Source organism: Dromiciops gliroides, chromosome 3 (genome assembly GCF_019393635.1).
Source record: "Dromiciops gliroides isolate mDroGli1 chromosome 3, mDroGli1.pri, whole genome shotgun sequence".
Taxonomy (NCBI): domain Eukaryota; kingdom Metazoa; phylum Chordata; class Mammalia; order Microbiotheria; family Microbiotheriidae; genus Dromiciops; species Dromiciops gliroides.
The window spans coordinates 214,762,931-214,781,648 of NC_057863.1; the positions used below are offsets into that span (position 1 = coordinate 214,762,931).

At 38.6% G+C, this 18,718-nt stretch overlaps 1 protein-coding gene across 2 annotated transcripts in view; it reads right to left on the reverse strand.

Moving 5' to 3' along the window:
• PPEF1 (protein phosphatase with EF-hand domain 1) overlaps positions 1–18,718 on the reverse strand; it is a 151,802-nt gene that overhangs the window by 20,836 nt on the left and 112,248 nt on the right. For both annotated transcript variants that reach the window (XM_043996780.1, XM_043996781.1), the window contains exons 12-13: positions 13,171–13,356; positions 9,811–9,953 (exon numbers count right to left, since the gene is read on the reverse strand). In XM_043996780.1, the coding sequence (XP_043852715.1) occupies positions 9,811–9,953; positions 13,171–13,356 (329 nt within the window). The remainder of the gene's footprint in view (positions 1–9,810; positions 9,954–13,170; positions 13,357–18,718) is intronic.

Below are 18,718 nucleotides of genomic sequence, written 5' to 3' on the forward strand. Positions count from 1 at the left end.
ACCTTCCCTTTCTATTGGATATTGATAATGGGGGTAGGGGAGGCAGTGAGGGTGAGTGGAATGTATTTTGTAAAGCAATGTGGTTTTTCTTACAACATTGTCAAAACAATTTGTATCAATAAGTTTTAAAAAATAAATCCTTCATATCACTATCACTTATTCCTAGTTTTTACAATGAATTACACAAATTCCTTCATCCTGCTTCAAACACTTGACCCCTGGCTCATTCAGCCATTTCCCAATCACCTCTCCCCCCATCCCCACTTCCCCCTAGGCCAGTACTAAATGGAAGAATGATGGAGGTAAAAGGGATCTTTGAGATCATCAAGTTCAATTGCCTTATTTCACAGACTAAAAAACCTAGGCCCTAAAGAGGTGTGACTTGTCCAAGGTCACTTAGCTAATAAGGACAGAGCCAGAATTTAAAGACAGTGAAACAGTAAAGAGGCAAGACTGGAATAAAAAGGGTCTGAAGTCTGACATAGCTGAGATAAGAGTGGGAAAATAAAAACAAAAAGGCAGAGAAGTAGTTAGAATTTGCATTATGCAGCTGAGGAAAATGCCTGTTTATGTTAGAGCTTTGGCAGGAATTGGCTAATTTCTGAAACCAATTAAGCCCAGACAGGAAGAAAATAACTTTGTGTTTTAATGAAGGTAGACTGACCTAAAGAGAGGGAGGGAACCCATCCTTGGAGCAGGGGCACATATTGTCTCCTAGTCCCAGCAAGTACATAGAAACTGGGGGCGTGGGGGGAGGCTATTTCTGGTCATATGGGACTGAGGGCCTTATACTAGGTGATGAATAAGTCTTCTGATCAGCTGCTAGGCTAGACAACTGATGACTCAGGGATTGCTGACCCAGAACTGAGAAGGTATACATAAAGAGCAACCTGCCTTTTTATTGCTTACTTTCCCTTGATGGCCATGAGGTAGCAGGACAATTTTGAGCTGCCCCTGGGAACTAGGCGGTAGGACAAGCAGTGGCCCTAATTCCCAAATGGCCATAAAGACAGAGAACTGGGCAGCTAGGTGGTACAGTGGATAAAGCACCGACCCTGAATTCAGAAGGACCTGAGTTCAAATCTGGCCTCAGACACTTGACACTTACTAGCTGTGTGACCCTCGGCAAGTCACTTAACCCTCACTGCCCTGAAAAAACCGAAACACAAAAAACAAAACAAACAAACAAAAGACTGAGAGAACTTGTCCCCTTGTGTTTCTTTGTGTTTCTTCATTCCTAATCTTAGGTGAAAGCCAAGATAAAATTATCCAGATGGTGACTCTGCAAGTATCAATAGAATAATAGTGGGTAAAAGTGCCCAACCAATGAGGAAAGATAGTCACTTGAGGAGGGCAGCAGTTTGAATGAGTATGTTCTTATGACAGAGAATTTCTAGCTTGGGACTCAAAGAAGGCATGGAAGCTGGAAACCTGACTGATTGGCTGAAGTTACAGCAAAGGGGATTTTAGGACAATTCCACAAAAGGACAAAAGGACTTTATCAAGTCTCAAGGCTTTAATTATCATCCCTATGTAGATGAATGCCAGATAGATACATAGACATAGATATATAGATATAGCTATGCATGTGTATATGTGTGTGTGCGTGCATGCATGCATGCACACACACATATATTCATCCCTAGACTGTCTCCTGAGTTCTAGTCCCACAGTACAAAGTTCCTATTGGACAGTTCAAACTGAATGCTTCCTGGGCATCTCTAACTCAACAGGACCAACATAGGAATCATTATCTTTTCCCCTAAATCTATAATTCCCCCAAGATTCCCTATTACTGTTTATTATTATTTTCTTCTTTGTTGATTGGGTCCACCATAAATTGATTCTATGTAATTCCAACTGGTACTCATTTCAGCCAGGCAATCCCCTTAACACTGCTCTATTGAGTTAGCCTCCCACTCACCACAGCACCCTTTCCCAATTTTTTCATCTCTCCTCAAGCTTCCCTCGTCTCCTCTCTTTCTCTTCTTACCTCACTCAGATATCAAAGACAGCCATGTAGTATTGGGCCTGGAGTCAAAAAGACTTCAGTTCAAGTCTAGCCTCAGACACTTCCTACCTGTGTAACCCTGGGTAAGTCACTTAGCTTCTGTCTTTTCTGTCTGTCTCTGCTTCCACAGCTGTGAAATGGGGGTGGTAATGAGATAATATGTGTAAATCATTGGGCACAGTGTTTAGCTCATAGTAGATGCTATATAAATGCTAGCTACTATTGTTGCTATTGTTGTTGTTATATCTTCCCCAATCTCTCCTCCTTCACCCTTGTCTCACATGAAGAAGTGGCCCTTCCCTTTGCCAAGGTAAACTCCTCTCCATGTTCCCTTGATCCTATTGCCTCCCATCCTCTCCAGTATATTGACCTCACTATTACTCCCTCCTCAAATCTGCAAACTCTCCCTGACCAGTGGCTCCATTCCTACCCTTTACAAACATGCCATATCTCTCTCATCTTTAAAAGGACTCCACTCCATTTGCCTCTCCCTGCCAACTATAATTCTGTATCTCTTCTCTCCTTCTCAGCTAACCTCCTGGGTACCATCACTTCCTATCCTCTCCCTTGCTTCAAAACCTTCTACAGTCTAGCTTCCAACCTTATCATCCAACTTTAACTGTTTTCTTCAAAAGTCACCAAATTTCAATCCTTTTCCTACATTAACTTCAAACTATCCTCTGCATAGCTGGCAAAAAAATATATTTTCTCAAAGCAAATGTCTGACTACTGCCTCTATTCTCCTATCCCTTGTGGTTGTTCAGGTTTTTTCAATTGTATTAGACTCTTCTTGAGACAGGGTTTTTTTTGACAAAGATACTGGAATGGATTTCCATTTCCTTCTCAATCTCATTTTACAGATGAAGAAACTGAAGCAAAAAGGGTTATTAAGTGACTAGCCCAGGGTCACAGACTTAATAAGTGTCTGAGGCCAGATTTAAACTCAGGAAAATGAGTCTTCCTGCCTTCAGGCCTAGTATTCAATCCCTTGTGCCACCTAGCTGCCCTGGCTCCCCTATCCCTACTATTCGATAAATTCCAATGACTTCCTATTATCCTTAGGAACTCTTCTTTTTGTCACTTTCACAACCTGTCTCCAATATAAAATTATTATACATTTTCCTTATTAGATTATACATGTAATATCATGCCTTCTTCACATACTGTACTATCTAGTTAAATTGGCCTTCTTACCATTTCTCATGAATAACATTTACTCTTAGAATCCCTATTTTCCTTCAAGATTCATTTCTCACACCATTTTATCCATGAGGCCTTTCCTGGGGTCCCAAGCTGCTAAGATTCCTATTCCCATCACTTAGTATATTTATTTTGTATATACCTATCTACAAAGACACATTGTCTTCATCGATATAATGTAAGCCTCTTGAGAGTATGAACTATTTCACTTTTGCCTATGTATTTTCAGTGCCTAGCACAATATCTGGCAGCAACAAGAGTGTCAAGGATTAAGTCTCAAGATGAACTGGATATTTGATGAGTATTACTGAAACACTTCAACAAATGTGTGACTTCACTGATGTAAATACTCCTTCCATCACTGCAGCTCATAATCAAGTTCCAGGGAGTTTCTATCATATGGTCCCAATCTTTCCCTCCAGGATGAAGCTATTTATATGTGGGGAATGAGAGCTGAGATAGTAAGGAAAATAAGGAAGAAAGATTTTTGTGGGGAATGTAAAAAAGGAGTGACAAAGGAAGACTAGAAGGAGTGTTAGTATGTACAAATTTGAGATTCATGCACTATGCATTTGTAGTGGTCAAAATCAGTTCCATTTTGTGACTTTCCCCAGTAATATACAACAGTCCTAGAGTAAGAGAGGGGAATTTGGGTGATGAACTTACCCAGGGATTCTCAAGTTGGGAATGGTAGGTCGGAGTTCAAGGAATTAAAAGTTAGTAGTTGGTGAATCATTAAAATATGAATTTCCTCAGTTTAATTTCTTCATTCCTCAACCCTTTTCAGCATGATCATCCCCTTTCCTCTTTCTTTTATTAGAGAAAAAAGTACTCACTAAGAATAATCCTTCCACCTATACCCTTCATCCCAATGTCACTTTCCTTTTCTAATACCCTTATCCAACAGTTGTCCCCTGTATATTATACATCTTTAATTTCTCCATTTTCATTAGCTTTTTTTCTAAGTTATATTTTTAATTAGCTAAAATCCTCTTTCTCTCTTTCTCACTCCAACCTCCCCCACCTTGTATCAGGAATGAAAGAAAGATAAAACTCCTGTTACAAACACATATAGACAAGCAAGAAACACAAATTCCTGCATTGGCCATGTCCAAAAAAACATACATCTCATTCTTCACTGTCTTTCACCTTTCTATAAGGAGATGGGTAACAAGTTCTATCATACTAATTAGAGTTCCTAAACAATATATAAATTATATATTTATATAAATATTATATATAAATAATAGAAATATATTCTATATAGAAAATATATTAATAAAATATTTAAATATATTTAAATCATATAAATAATAAATATAAAGGTATATAAAGTTTCTTTGCAGCTCTGGTCTTTTCATCAGGAATGCTTAGAAGTCCTTTATTTCATTAAAGCTCCATTTTTCTCTCTATATATTATATTATATATATATATATATATATTAGTTTTGAGTAATACACAATTAATGGCTGTAAAGCTATATCCTTTGATTTCTGGAATGTTGTCTTCTAAGTTCTCCAGTCCTTTAAAGTTGTGGCTGCTAAATCATGTGTGATCCTAATGGTGGTTCTTGATCCTTAAATTCTTTCTGCCTGATTGCATGTTTTTTCTTTGACCTGAAATCTCTAGATTTTAACTATAATGCTCCTGGGAGTTTTCATTTTGGTATATTCTAGCAAAAGGTGACTGATGGAGGGGCAGCTAGGTGGCACAGTGGATAAAGCACCGGTCCTGGATTCAGAAGGACCTGAGTTCAAATTCGGCCTAAGATACTTGACACTAGCTGTGTGACCCTGGGCAAGTCACTTAACCCTCATTGCCCCACCAAAAAAAAAAAGGTGACTGATGGATTCTTTCTACTTTCACTTTGCCCTCTAGTTCTAAGATATCTGGGTAGTTCTCTTTTCTGATTTCTTGAAATATGTCTAGGTTGGGGTTTTTTTGGTCATAGAGTTCAGATAGTCCAGTGAGTCTTAATTTTTTTTCCTTCTTGATCTTCTTTCCAAAACAGTTGCTTTTGCTATAAGACACCTTATATTTTCTTCTTTTTTTAAAGTCTTGATATTTTTGTCTTCACATTTCTTGTGGTTTCCGGGAGTTGTTGGCTTGTTGTTGTTGTTGTGAGTTGTTTCAGCCATGTCCAATTCTTTGTGACTCCATTTGGGGTTTCCTTGGCAAAGATACTGGAGTGATTTGCCATTTCCTTCTCCAGATTATTTTATAGCTGAGGAAACTGAGGTAAACAGGGTTCAGTGATATGAGAAATATCACTCCAATAACTTCTGGAACTCAGCATTGGTGATGTGTCAAAGGCTCATTTATTGTCACAATGGGCCACACCTTGTCCAGCTGGTGGGTGACAAAAACATGGAGGCTCCAAGGCAGGTTTTTATCTCCTCTCATCACCAACCCTCCCTTTTTCAAGGATTACAATCCACTTGCAAGAACTGGCTAAGGATGCAGAATTCCCACCCTTCTGCCCGATTTTTCCAGACTCTCCCAGATGGAAATCTCACAATCTGAATACACTTTCCCTGGTTAACCCTCACTTAGGGATACATTCTCCCAGACAGTTCTTAATTAGCTTTTGTATTGATTCCTACTGAGAGGAGTCAACTCATCCCCCAATTCCTCACAAGTCACTTGTCCTGGGTCACACAGCTAGTAAGCATCTGAGACCAGATTTGGACTCAGGAAGATGAATCTTCTGGATTCCAAGCCCAGCATTCTATCCACTGTGCCACCTAGCTACCCTGGCTTCTATTTAGTCTATTCTAATTTTCAGGGAGTTTGTTGCTTAGACAGTTTTGTACCAATTGTATCAAACTATTCATTCCCTTTTCAAAGCTCCCCTTCCATAGCTCTCATTTCTTTTCCATTCCCCCTGTCCTAATGCTCTCATTTCATTTATTAAAACAATTTAACCTCCTTTTGGAAAAAAAATTCCTTCATTTCCTCCAGGAATTTTAATTGAATTTGTGCTTAAGTTGTGTTTTTATTTGAGGCTTTGTTCATAGATGTTTTGGAGTCATTCTCTCCTTTAAGGTTTGTGTCACAACTGTTCCTGTCACCATAATAGCCTTTTTAGATAGGATTCTTTTTTCATTTGCTCATTTTTCCAGCCTGTTTTCTAACTTTGAACTTCTTAGAGCCAGACTCTGCACATTTCTGGAGTTGAAATCTGGGCTGGTCCTGTTGCTGCTTTCTTGGGAATGTTGAATATTGTGTTTATCTATCTAGGATTTCAGGCATAGCTCAGGCTGGGGATTTATAAGCTTTCAGTGCTCCCAAAGTGCTTTGATATAGGTCAACATCTGATTGGTGACCCCTTTGTCTGAGTTCTACAAATTCCTCATTTAAGTATAAGTCTAAGCAATAGCAGAGTACTTCTTTACTCAGTTCCTTTTAGCCAGCTGGGTAGCTCTGCTTGTTTAGAATGAAAAGTGTAGGTTCCATTTTAAACAGGGATTCATGGCTTGCTTATTCCTCTGTCACTTTCAGAGTTGAAACTGAGACTCCATTCCACTCCACTCCACTCTTGGGGTCTGAACTACACTGTTGCTCCTTGCTTCTGTACCTGATCCTCTCTCAGTAAGGGCCCTTGGCAGGGCCCTTGACCACTCCATACTCCAAAATTCATCCCTGGGTACAGGTCCCCTTCTCAATCCACCCTGGCTCTGTAAGTTATACTTGGGTAGTGAGTAACAAAGTTTATAGTTGGTACCTGTTCCTGCCAAGGTGCTGATATGGGTCTGGGACCTCCTCAGGGTTCTGAAGTACTCTGCACATGTACTCCTGGTCAGACTCTGTCCATAAATCTCTCTGTACTTCTCTGTGCTAACTGAAGATACTAGAAAAATGATCTACTGTATCTTTTTCTTATATTTTCCCAGCAGGATTTGGTCTGGTGTGTTATTTAGATCTTTTTGAAGGAGTTTTAGAGGGGAATGCAACTGTACTTGTCTCTACCTCTTCGTTAGCTTTTTATCATCACTGCCCAAGATTATGCTTAGATAGATCAATTCTAAAAGCATAAAAATCCACACACAAATTTTTACCTTGACAGTTCTAGTCCATCTAACTCACAGTGTCTCTCCTTCCTTTTACTAATTAACTTCTTGAAAAGGCAATAACAAATATAATTGTAAATAAAGTTAAAATTTTGCTTTTCAAAAATGTAAGTAATTCTATGGATATTAATTGGTCACAGTCGATATTTGAAGAACTATGAATTTATAGTAGAACTGTGAACTGAGCTAACCATTCAGGAAAGCAATTTGGAATTATACTAAAAAGAAGTTTCTAAAATGACCACACTCTTTAACCTAAAGATTCTACTGCTGGGTAGTATACCTCAAGGACCTCAAAGCCAGAAAGAAAGGACCCATAAACCCTAGAATATTCATAACATCCTTTTTTGTGGTTTCAAAAAACTGGAAACAAATATTATTACACTATCAAAAATAACGAATATGAAGAATTAAGAGAAACATCAGAAGATTTACATAAAATTATGCAAAGTAAGCAGAGAGAGAAACGCAGATAATGACTATAATACTGTAAATGCAAATTGCAAATAAACAAACAAAACTGAAAACTGAATGCTGTGTGATTATAATGATCAAGCTCAGTTGCAAAGAAAAAAAAGAGAAAATGAACATCTCTCTTTTTTTTGCAGAGGTGGGAGACTGTACGTTTGTTACAATAAGTGTACTGTAATCTTTTTTTTATCTCAATGTTTTGAAAAAAATGGGGGGGGCAGGGCAATGAGGGTTAAGTGACTTGCCCAAGGTCCCACAGCTAGTCAAGTGTCTGAGGCCGGATTTGAACTCAGGTCCTCCTGAATCCAGGGCCAGTGCTTTATCCACTGTACCGCCTAGCTGCCCCCTACTATAATCTTTGATGTGTAGGTCAATTTTTATAAATTGTTTTGTTTCCTCTTTACAAACTTTTGTTACAAGGGATAGTTGAATGGGAGAGGGGAGGAGAATCTATTTGAAAATAAATGTGATATAAAACAAAAGTTATCAAAAAATTTAAAGTAAAAAAAAGAAAAAAATTATTTATATCTAGTCATTCTATTTTCTCATGATTCCATCTCTCTAATAACCAAATTCTTCTTTTTTCTTAACCTCTTGGTTTTACAGACCCCACCATACTCTCCTAGACCTCCTCCTACTTCTCTAACCTTTCTTCCTCTGTCTTCTTTACTAACTCCTCATCATCTTCCTGACCACAAGAAAGAGTCTGATCTCAGCATTCTTCTATTTCTATGCTCTCTCCTTTGGCAATCCTTCTCAATTCCAAAATTTCACTTATGAGCTATAAGCATATACTTTCCAAATCTCTGCCTCCATTCCAGATTTCTCTTTGTGTTCCAGACCAGAACTTCCAACCATCTCCACTTAGCTGTCCTATAGCACCTTAACCTTTTTATTTCTAGAATTAAGCTCACTATCTTTCCCCAAAACCTATTCCTCTTTAAATTCTTCTTCCAAATCCATATTATTGCATTGTAAGAAATGATAAATATGAAGAACCAGAGAAGCATGGGAAGATTTATCTGAACTGATAAAGAGACAAGTAAGCAGAGCCAGAAATACAACACATACAATGACTACAATATTGTAAATGCAAAAACCAGTTTCTGAGAGTCAAACTACCATTCATCCAGTCTTTCATGTTTTTAACCTTGGCATTCTCTTTGACTCTTCCCTCTCCCTCAGTTCTCATGTTCAATCAGTTATCAGGTCCCGTTGCTTCCACCTGTCCAATATAAGACTCCACATCTTTCCCCATAGTAAAGACCTCAATGGAGTATCTCAATAGCCTTCCTTCAGGTATTCCAATATCTCATCTTTCCCCCTCAAATTCATCATTCAGAATGTTTTTTGAAATTTTTTTCTTATGTGGAGAGGTGATTATGCCATCACTCTGCTAAAAAAAAATCTTTAGTATAAAGTTAATCAAATTCTTTTTGTTTGTCAGTAAAGGAACTCCAAAACCTGGCACCATCCTACTCTTCTAGATTTATTTTATCTTACTCCTCACCATGAACACTATATTACAACCAAACTATACCCATCTCAGCCCCCTAAAAAAGACACTGAACTCTACTCTGTTGTTTTTTGCTCAAGTTGTTCCCTATGCTTAGGACACCTTCCTTTTTTCTTGTTTATTAAATTTTTATCCATCTTTAAAGCCCAAATCTCAAAATGGAACATATTTGGCTAGCTTATAGTGTTAAAGCTGGGTAGAGAAAATAAAAAAATTAAATTGAGGATGGCACACAGAGTTGAAAGATGGATGAGAGAGGAAGAAATCTACTAATGCTAAAAGAGGGAAGGAAGTACAATGACTAGGCTGTGATTGGAATATTCCAGCAACAAGTATTGCAAGTTGGGCTGGTACTTTCCATTGTCCTGCCAACAGATAGCATTTTTCCCCCATGGAAATAACATTTTTTCATATTTTGTTCATGTTAGCAATGCATCATCTACCCTTTGCAGTGATGGCAATCAATCTCCATAGAAGTATAACAAAATAAAACAGGAATAGGTTCTGATTCATCAGTATTCACCATGAAATATAACTGTACCTTTCATGAAGAGTTTTCCCTTGAGATACTTGGCTGGATTGGTACTGGAAAAATCGAGGGGTCATATCTCTGCTCAGTTTGAGGTAAGCACCTCGATTACTGCCTTCTTCATAGTAGTTAGATGCAGAAAACACTGTGATAATCTGATTAAGAATAAAGAAAATATTGGGTTTATGCATGTCCTCAAAGCAGTCAGAAAAGTAGATTCTCATAGTGACTTTAGAAAACTATGTTTGCTATAGAGCAATTAATTGCATTGTGATGAGAGTGTACCTAATCAGTATACTTATAGCTACTTGGTTAATTATTATTATTATTTATTTATAATTAATTATTAATTATTGATCAATTTAATATTCTCAGCACATTCACCTAGGGACTTGTAACAGTTTAGTTTCAGCTTTCATAGCTGCAAACTCAGGTTATAAGGGGTTAGCTAATCTTTATTTTTTTCCCCTCTAACATAGCTATTATATATCCAGATCAAAATATGTCCAGGACCACAATCTCCCACTTGCCTTCATAACTAAGTGATTCATATCTCCAAAGGAAGAAATGCTTTGAGTTTGGAGCTTAGAAGAGCTGTGAAACCTAGACTACTACCAAGGATGTTGAACTATTCACCAGGATCAGTGTGGATCAAATCACCTGCTTAGCACCAGGAGATGTAACCACTAGTCATATCACTAAATAATTGCATAGCTTGAGACAAGTCACTTTATTTTTTGGTGTTTTCTCTTCTAAATATCCACCCTTATGAGATTGTTATATGGTTAAAACGAGATGATGTTGATTAAAAATACTTGGACAAGGGGCAGCTAGGTGGCGCAGTGGATAGAACACCGGCCCTGGAGTCAGGAGTACCTGAGTTCAAATCCAGCCTCAGACACTTAACACTTACTAGCTGTGTGACCTTGGGCAAGTCACTTAACCCCAATTGCCTCAGTTTAAAAAAAAAATACTTGGACAAGGAATAAAGTGCTGTTATGTGAGATGGTGATGATTTTATATTATTGCTGTTATTTTTTTTAAAGTCCTTAGTTGAAAGCTCATCTATGATCCTTTCCTTTCTTTCCAGTCTTTCCTTCTCAACAGTTTTTATTATTATAGGAAGGACACTTATTCAGAATTAGGCAGGGGAGATCTTAGTCTCTGAAAAACGTGTAGTTACTATGTTCATACATTTCTTTGATAGCACTATTCACTGCAGATCACCTTAACAATTGCTTATTTGTAATGTGTTTTGATGTCTACTCACCTCCACCCCTGCCTTTCCTTTGTTTTCTGAATGATATTCATTTCAATTCTTTAGAGACTGTAGTGTTCTGTGACATACACCACCACCAGTGGAATATTGGTACTAAAAAGATGGGCCTCTGTGTCAGCGAGAAGTTTGGGGTCAGAAAAGAATTTTGCTGCTACCCAAAGGCAATCCAGCCTACTGCCTTTCTCTTCCTTTTCAATTCTGGGCCCAATTCATTGTCCATTTGCAGTATCTAAGTCTATTTACCTATCTACTTATCTACCTAGCTACCTATCTACCTATCTGCTTATCTATCTACCTATCTACTTATCTATCTATCTATCTATCTATCTATCTATCTCTTTATCCATCCATCCTTTCATTTACCTATCTACCTATCTAACTGTATTATGTTTTTACATATAGATATGTTACACATTTATATTTTTTCAGCCCATATATGATATACATTTAGATGGACAATGAATAAAACTTCCCCATCTATATTATTATAATAAAGATTACAGATAATATACAATGTCTTCATATTATAGATTATACTTATAGTAATAAATAAACCATATTATTCTGTATTATAATATAGCTAGGCAAGTTCTATACATTGTCCATCTAACTGACTGTATATTATAGACAAGTATGTCATCAAAGAAATGTATGAGTGAAAAAGAAGACAGACTGGTTGCACAGTGAGAGTGGCAAGTAACCACTAGCCTGTGTGCTCCACTGTTATACTTTTGATGTCATGAAAAGCAAGAAAAGCCTTCAATACTTCAATACACTGGGTGGACTTTTCAAAGAGAATTTGTGAGAACACGTGGACAAAAGTTACACAGGAAGGGAAGCCATGGGTAAGTTGTGATTTGCATCACTAGAGGGAGTGCCCACATAGATAAGACCACAGGTCACATCCAATAGAATATTTTAATTACTATGCAGACTGTCTTGTCTCTGCAAGTCTTAGGAAGCCTTAAACCAGTCTAAAGGAGCCTTAAGCAACCAATCCATAAATCATCCTCAAGTCAAAGAATTTGCTAACTCATTATAGGTTATCTTTGGAGTTTGTGTCAGAGACTACCAAGGCTCCACAAAATACTCTATAAAACGTTACATAGCATCCACTATAGCTAAAGCTAAAGCAGTTAACCCCTCCCTCATCTGAGATGAATTACTTAGCTTAGTGAGGACTAATGCTTTTTTTTTTTTTTGCAGGGCAAAATGAGGGTTAAGTGACTTGCCCAGGGTCACACAGCTAGTTAAGTGTCAAGTGTCTGAGGCTGGATTTGAACTCAGGTCCTCCTGAATCCAAGGCTAGTGCTTTATCCACTGCACCACCTAGCTGCCCAGGACTAATACTTTTATGTTGTTCTTGACCAAAAAAACGGGGGGGGGGGGGCAGGCAAAGGGCAACAAAACACAAATTGGAATGAGAGCAAAAGACACAGCTCAGTCAGCTACCTCCTTTGTCTTTCCCCAGATGCCTAAATTTCTCCCCCAACATGTACTGCTTTGGAGATTGATTTATTTTCAAATTAATGAATTTAAGGTCATAGGGTGATAGATCTAGAGCTGGAGGGGATCTCGGGGGTTACCTAGTCTAAATCTTTCATTTTATAGATAAGGAAACTGAGGCCCCAGAAGGTTGTGACTTGCCTGAAATACAAGAAAGATGGATCAGACATGGGATTTCAACCCAGGTCTTCAGAATCCAGAGAAGTCAAGACAGCCTCTTTCCCTCAGAAGCCAAAATACATTTGATATCAGGCCCATGTCTATAAACGTGTTTATTTTCAAGGGAAATCACAGAGCTTAGATCTGACCCTGCCTTTTTAGATGTGTGACTTTGGGCAATTCATACATCTAGACTTTTATTTTTGGTTTTTTTGGTGAGGCAATTGGGGTTAAGTGACTTGCCCAGGGTCACATAGCTAGTAAGTATTAAGTGTCTGAGGCCGCATTTGACCTCAGGTCCTCCTGAATCCAGGGCTGGTGCTCTATCCACTGCACCACCTAGCTGCCCCATTTTTTTTTTAAGATCCTTCTTTTGTCTAGCTCTCTGAAGTTTTTATTGAGAAACATAACAAGTTATATTATCTTACCTTTCCATCATGGCCGATGTCAAAACCTTCTGGTTTACACTCATGAGACCTGATGATCATCTTCAGAGAAAATTTGGATAATATATTCTCGGTAACATCTGGTCCAAAATAACAACCTCCTCCTCGACTTGTGTTTGGGTAACAGCCCTTTTTGCTTCTGGGATCACTCCAAAGAACATTGACTATCTTTGAACAACAAATCAGAGCTGACGACTACCAATGTGCTCAGATTTAAATTTATTAAACAGAAACTTCAACCCAAAGTGCATCATAAGCAAGTCATGCATGGCCCCTCCTTCTTTATACTCATCTCTTCCATAAACTCTGTCCATTCACCCCAACCTCCCCAATCTCCCACCTCCCAGAAAACCTTGTAAGGATTAATAAGCTCCACATTTCATGAGCGAGGTAGGGCCCAACCATTTTATTTCTTCTCATTTCTATACCTAAATCACCTAGGACAGAAGATTTCATTATCTCTCTCATGTTCTTTCCATTATTAAGTTGCTTTCTATAAAAGTATTTTTTATTTGAGCCCTTTCCTTGTTTTTGAGAAAAGGATATATTTTCTTTGAGAAGATTTGTCAATATGGGTCAATGATTATAACATATATGTGTGTAGATACATATATATGTATGTGTATATATTATATATATATATAAAATCATAAACATTTACAAAAACCTTTCCTCCCTACCTTATAGAAGTTGGTAGCACATGTATTTTTATGCTTATTTTATAGATGAGAAAACTGAGGCTCAGAGAGGTGAAAGAATTGCCCAAAGTCACACATCTAAAAAGGCAGGATCAGATCTAAGCTCTGTAACTCAAAAGGCAGGTTCAAACCAAGCCCTTTAACTCAAAAACAAGAGATCTTTCCACTCCACCATATTGTTTTTTGTCATATCCCTTTAAAAAAAAAATTTTTGTGTGTGAGGCAATGGGGGTTAAGTGACTTGCCCAGGGTCACACAGCTAATAAGTGTCAAGTGTCTGAGGCCAGATTTGAACTCAGGTCTTCCTGAATCCAGGGCTGGTGCTTTATCCACTGCGCCATCTAGCTGCCCCCTGTCATATCCCTTTTACTACCCTAAATATCTTTATGACTGCTTTTTAAACTAGATGCTAGAGGCAATTTCCTTTAAAACTACTTCATTATGAAAGGCATGCATATTGGAACAAGGACAGATAGATGGATGGATGGATGGATGGATGGATGGATGGATGGATGGATGGATGGATGGATGGATGGATGGATAGATGGATGGATGGATGGATAGATGGATGGATGGATAGATACACACATATATACATATGTGTGTCTGTATATACATGTATATACAGACATAAACACAGTGTATCATACAATGGATCTCTAGGTCAAATTTACATAAGTAGCTCTGGATATAGACACAAAATTCATTCTAAACATTTTCAAACAAAGCAATGAACAATGTTCCAATGAGCACTCCCCACAGTAGGAGGATGTAGTGGTTACTATATTGAAACTGTAGCAATGGGGGTAGTCATTGCCAAGGTAATGAGATGTTCTAGCTCTCTTTCCCCAGTTAGAAGTAGGTCTATCAGGAGGTTTGTAAAAGGTAAAGAACACCTCCTACCTTTGACTTTACAGGAACTCATTCTATATTTGGATGGTCTACCTAATGACCACCTCAGATTAAGAGGGGAGGAAGGCGGAGGAGGGGGGGTGGATCTAGAGACTAGAAAGTGTGCCACACTAACTAAATTCCAAGCCAATGAAAGTAAGGGAAAGGTCATATCAATCCCACTGTAAGCTATTCTGTCATCATAACACCCTCCCATGGACTGGCATCAGGACTCTATGGGAAAGGCTAGTTTAGAGGTCAGGAATAAAGCATGAATTCTTGCCTGGACAATTCCACATATATGTATGGAAGAGGTTGATGTTGGAAATGTAGCCTCTTATATGTTATACTTGGAACTGGCCTTCCAGGGAAAGGAAGGAAGGAAGGAAGGAAGGAAGGAAGGAAGGAAGGAAGGAAGGAAGGAAGAGTTAGAGTTAGGGAATGATACGCAGTTGACTTTGGGGCCATCAAGGAATTACATGTCTCAGGCCCTGGAAGCAAAATGAGAAATATCATTTGGTGGAAGAAGGAAACAAAGCAGGAAGCCATGGAGAGATGACCTTCAGGAACTGTATAGTCTAATAGGAGAAAGGTTTCAGGTCATGAAGTGCCTAGAAAGGTTGATTCTAGAGGTGATAGAGATAGTGTGGCCTTTGCATACTAAGATAACTCTAGCAACATAATTCAGTGCTGAAATGAAGAAAAAGGGTCTTACATATTTTTGGATTAGAAGCCTTTGGCCCTAATTCAGAATAACTAGGTCTTTATCATAATAGTGTAACACATCCATTGAAACACTCCCCTAGCCCTAACATCGCCTGTCCTCTGCCTATGGCATGGTACTTCCCCTCTGGGAAATGAAACCTGATGAACAAGTCTTGAATAACATCAGAGGAGGTTCATAGGAAACATTCACAGCAAGTGATGAGGTACCATAGAAAATGTTCTGGGGCAGCTAGGTGGTGCAGGGGATAAAGCACCAGCCCTGGATTCAGGAGTACCTGAGTTCAAATCCAGCATCAGACACTTGACACTTGCTAGCTGTGTGACCCTGGGCAAGTCACTTAACCCTCATTGCCCCACAAAAAGAAAGAAAGAAAGAAAAAGAAAACATCCTGAGTTCAGCTATTATTTACAACAACTTCTCAGGCAATTCAGTGCAGAGGTAGAGTAAGTAAACCAAAACATTGTCAACAACTATGCTAAATGCTGAGGGAGATACAAAGTTAGAAGAGGATGTGATCACTGACTTCATGGAACTTATGATACAGTAGAAGTTTCAGTGCTGTTACCTTTCCTATCTGGGACAGTCCTGGGCACTTTACCACCCCCTTGGTTGAATTTACCATAAATAATTCCCCGTGTGTCAATTTGATAATAGGTTGTTTCACATTTCAACTCATTCATCAAGGAATGTCTAAAAAGTATTTTGCTTTTCGCAACCTTATGTGTACAATACTTTTAGCTTCCAGTCTTATCAGTTTCCATGGTCCTTATTTAAGTCATCAGAATTTCACCTGAGTGAAACAAGCGCCCTGCTCAAGGTAGAATAGGACAAATATGGGGGGGGGGTGAGGGGAGTGATGAGCCACTTTTTTGGTGATCTACTATTTATGACGTAATTTCCAGGGATGCATTACAGCTGCAAAGAGCACCCATTGTACCTTTCTGTGAGAGACATTCATGGTATAGGGAGTCATCCTTGAAGGCAGGAAAATCTGAGTTTGTTTCACTTCTAACACCTACTGGATACTAACACCTACTATGGGAAACTAGCCTTTCCCATAGAGTCCTGATGCCAATCCATGGGAGGGAGCCATGATGACAGAATAGCTTACAGTGGGATTGATATGACTGTGAGCAAATCTCCTAACCTCTTAGTCCTCTAAGAAACATCCTTTTTTTTTTTTGGCAGGGCAATTGGGGTTAAGTGACTTGCCCAGGGTCACACAGCTAGTAAGTGTTAAATGTCTGAGGTCAGATTTGAACTCAGGTCCTCCTGAATCCAGGGCCAGTGCTCTATCCAATGCGTCACCTAGCTGCCCCTAAGAAACATTCGAAGACCATAAATTGCAGAGATTTGTGCTAACCTGCATTGGTGGAGGGGTCTCCTCACCTGGAAGTCCCCTCTAACATACCAATGAAATCATAGGTCCAGTCCCTATCCCTACCATTCTGTAAAGTGTCTTTAAAAGAGGTTTGGTTTGGTTTCACATTGTTTCTGCATTCGTCCTATCCCTACCATTAAATTGCACTTTTTTCCCCAAGGACAGACATAATACCATACTGCCAATTTCCTTCATACACTATGTATGTCCAACACGCATTACTGACTGAGGAATCTTATCACTGGGATTATGCAAGTGAGTTCAAATGAGGATCAAGAGGAGAACCAGAACAGGTTCTTTTTCAGCTCTGTACTTGCCTAAATATGACCACCCCTGTCTCCCTGAGTATGTATAGTTTTGTTGAGGATTATAAGGAAGTAGGGACTGGAGAGTGGCAAGAAATTGACATAGAGGGGGGAAAAGGGATAAAGAAAATGTGAGAATAGTAGGAGGGTATTCTCCTCTTTAAAGATGGAGAAAGAAGCACAGTGTTAGCTACTCAAACATTTTATTAAATGCTTATTTGATTTGAATCAAGAGTTAAAGTTACCAAAAGAAGGATTAGAGGGCTATTCTGCTTGTCCTTACCCAATCAAAGCAGCCATATAGATAGGGTGGAGCCCCTTTGTTCTTCCAGTGTTTGGGGAGATGACTAATACTAATAGTATAGAATATGTGATTCCAAACACTACCTTTTCCCCATAACCTGCCCATTCATCAAACCTCCCTGTTTCTGTTGAGATTTATAATCCCAGAGCCATCTTCAACTCTTCATTATCCCTAAGCTCCCCATAGCCAATCAGATGCCAGTTCTCTAAATATCTTCACCATATCTCTAATAATTATCCTTTTTCTCTATACACATGACCATCACCTTAATTCAGACCCTCATTACTACTTCTATGAACTATTGAAGTAATCATTTCCCATTTAGTCTCCCTGATTCCAATCTTTCACCTCTCTAATACAACATCCACATAGCTGCCAAAATAATCTTCCTAAGATACAAATAGGACCATATCACCTCCATGCTCAAAAATTTTCTGTGGCTCCCTATTGCTCGTAGGATAAAATAAAATTTCCTCAGGTTAGCATTTTAAATTCTCCAGCCTAGCTCCTTCCTTTCCATTCTGGATTTATTTTACATTATTCCTTTTTGTAAGTCCCATGTTTCAGCCCAACACATCTATTTGATCCCTGACCTCAGCATTCTACCTTATTCCTCCACACTCTTGGATGCACTTCTTCTTCCTCTCCATTTCAAGGACACACTCTTCCATATTCTCAGCTCACCTCCTCTTGGTACTCCTCTCCCTTTCAAATTATATTTTCTTTACTTATCTGTGTAAATGTTCTACCTTCCCAGTGCAATCTGGGCTCTTAAGGGCAAGGATTGTCTACCAATTGTGCCTTGCATGTAGTAGCTATTTAACAAATGCTTGCTCTATTGAATTTATTGAACTAAAATGAATTTTTATATGTGCTTGACAGTAATTTGAAGGACATGATATAAAACTCAATATATCCAAATTCATATAATGAAGGAGGCAACACTAGACTGGAAGTTAGAAGACCTGGATTCTTAACCTGGTTCTGGGCAAAACAGAAACAAAACAAAACAAAAATATCTGGCTTCAAGTTCCTCATCTACAAAATGATCAAAATGGAGTGGATGATCTGGGAGGTGTCTTCCATCTGCCATCATGATTTTGTGCCAGAAAGAGGTTCTAGTATACAACTTTCAAGTCCACACCTATAAGCATTTGTTACTCTTTTGTGGACCACTTATTTGTCTTGATTATCTGGGATGATAGCCATGACATAAATTATGGA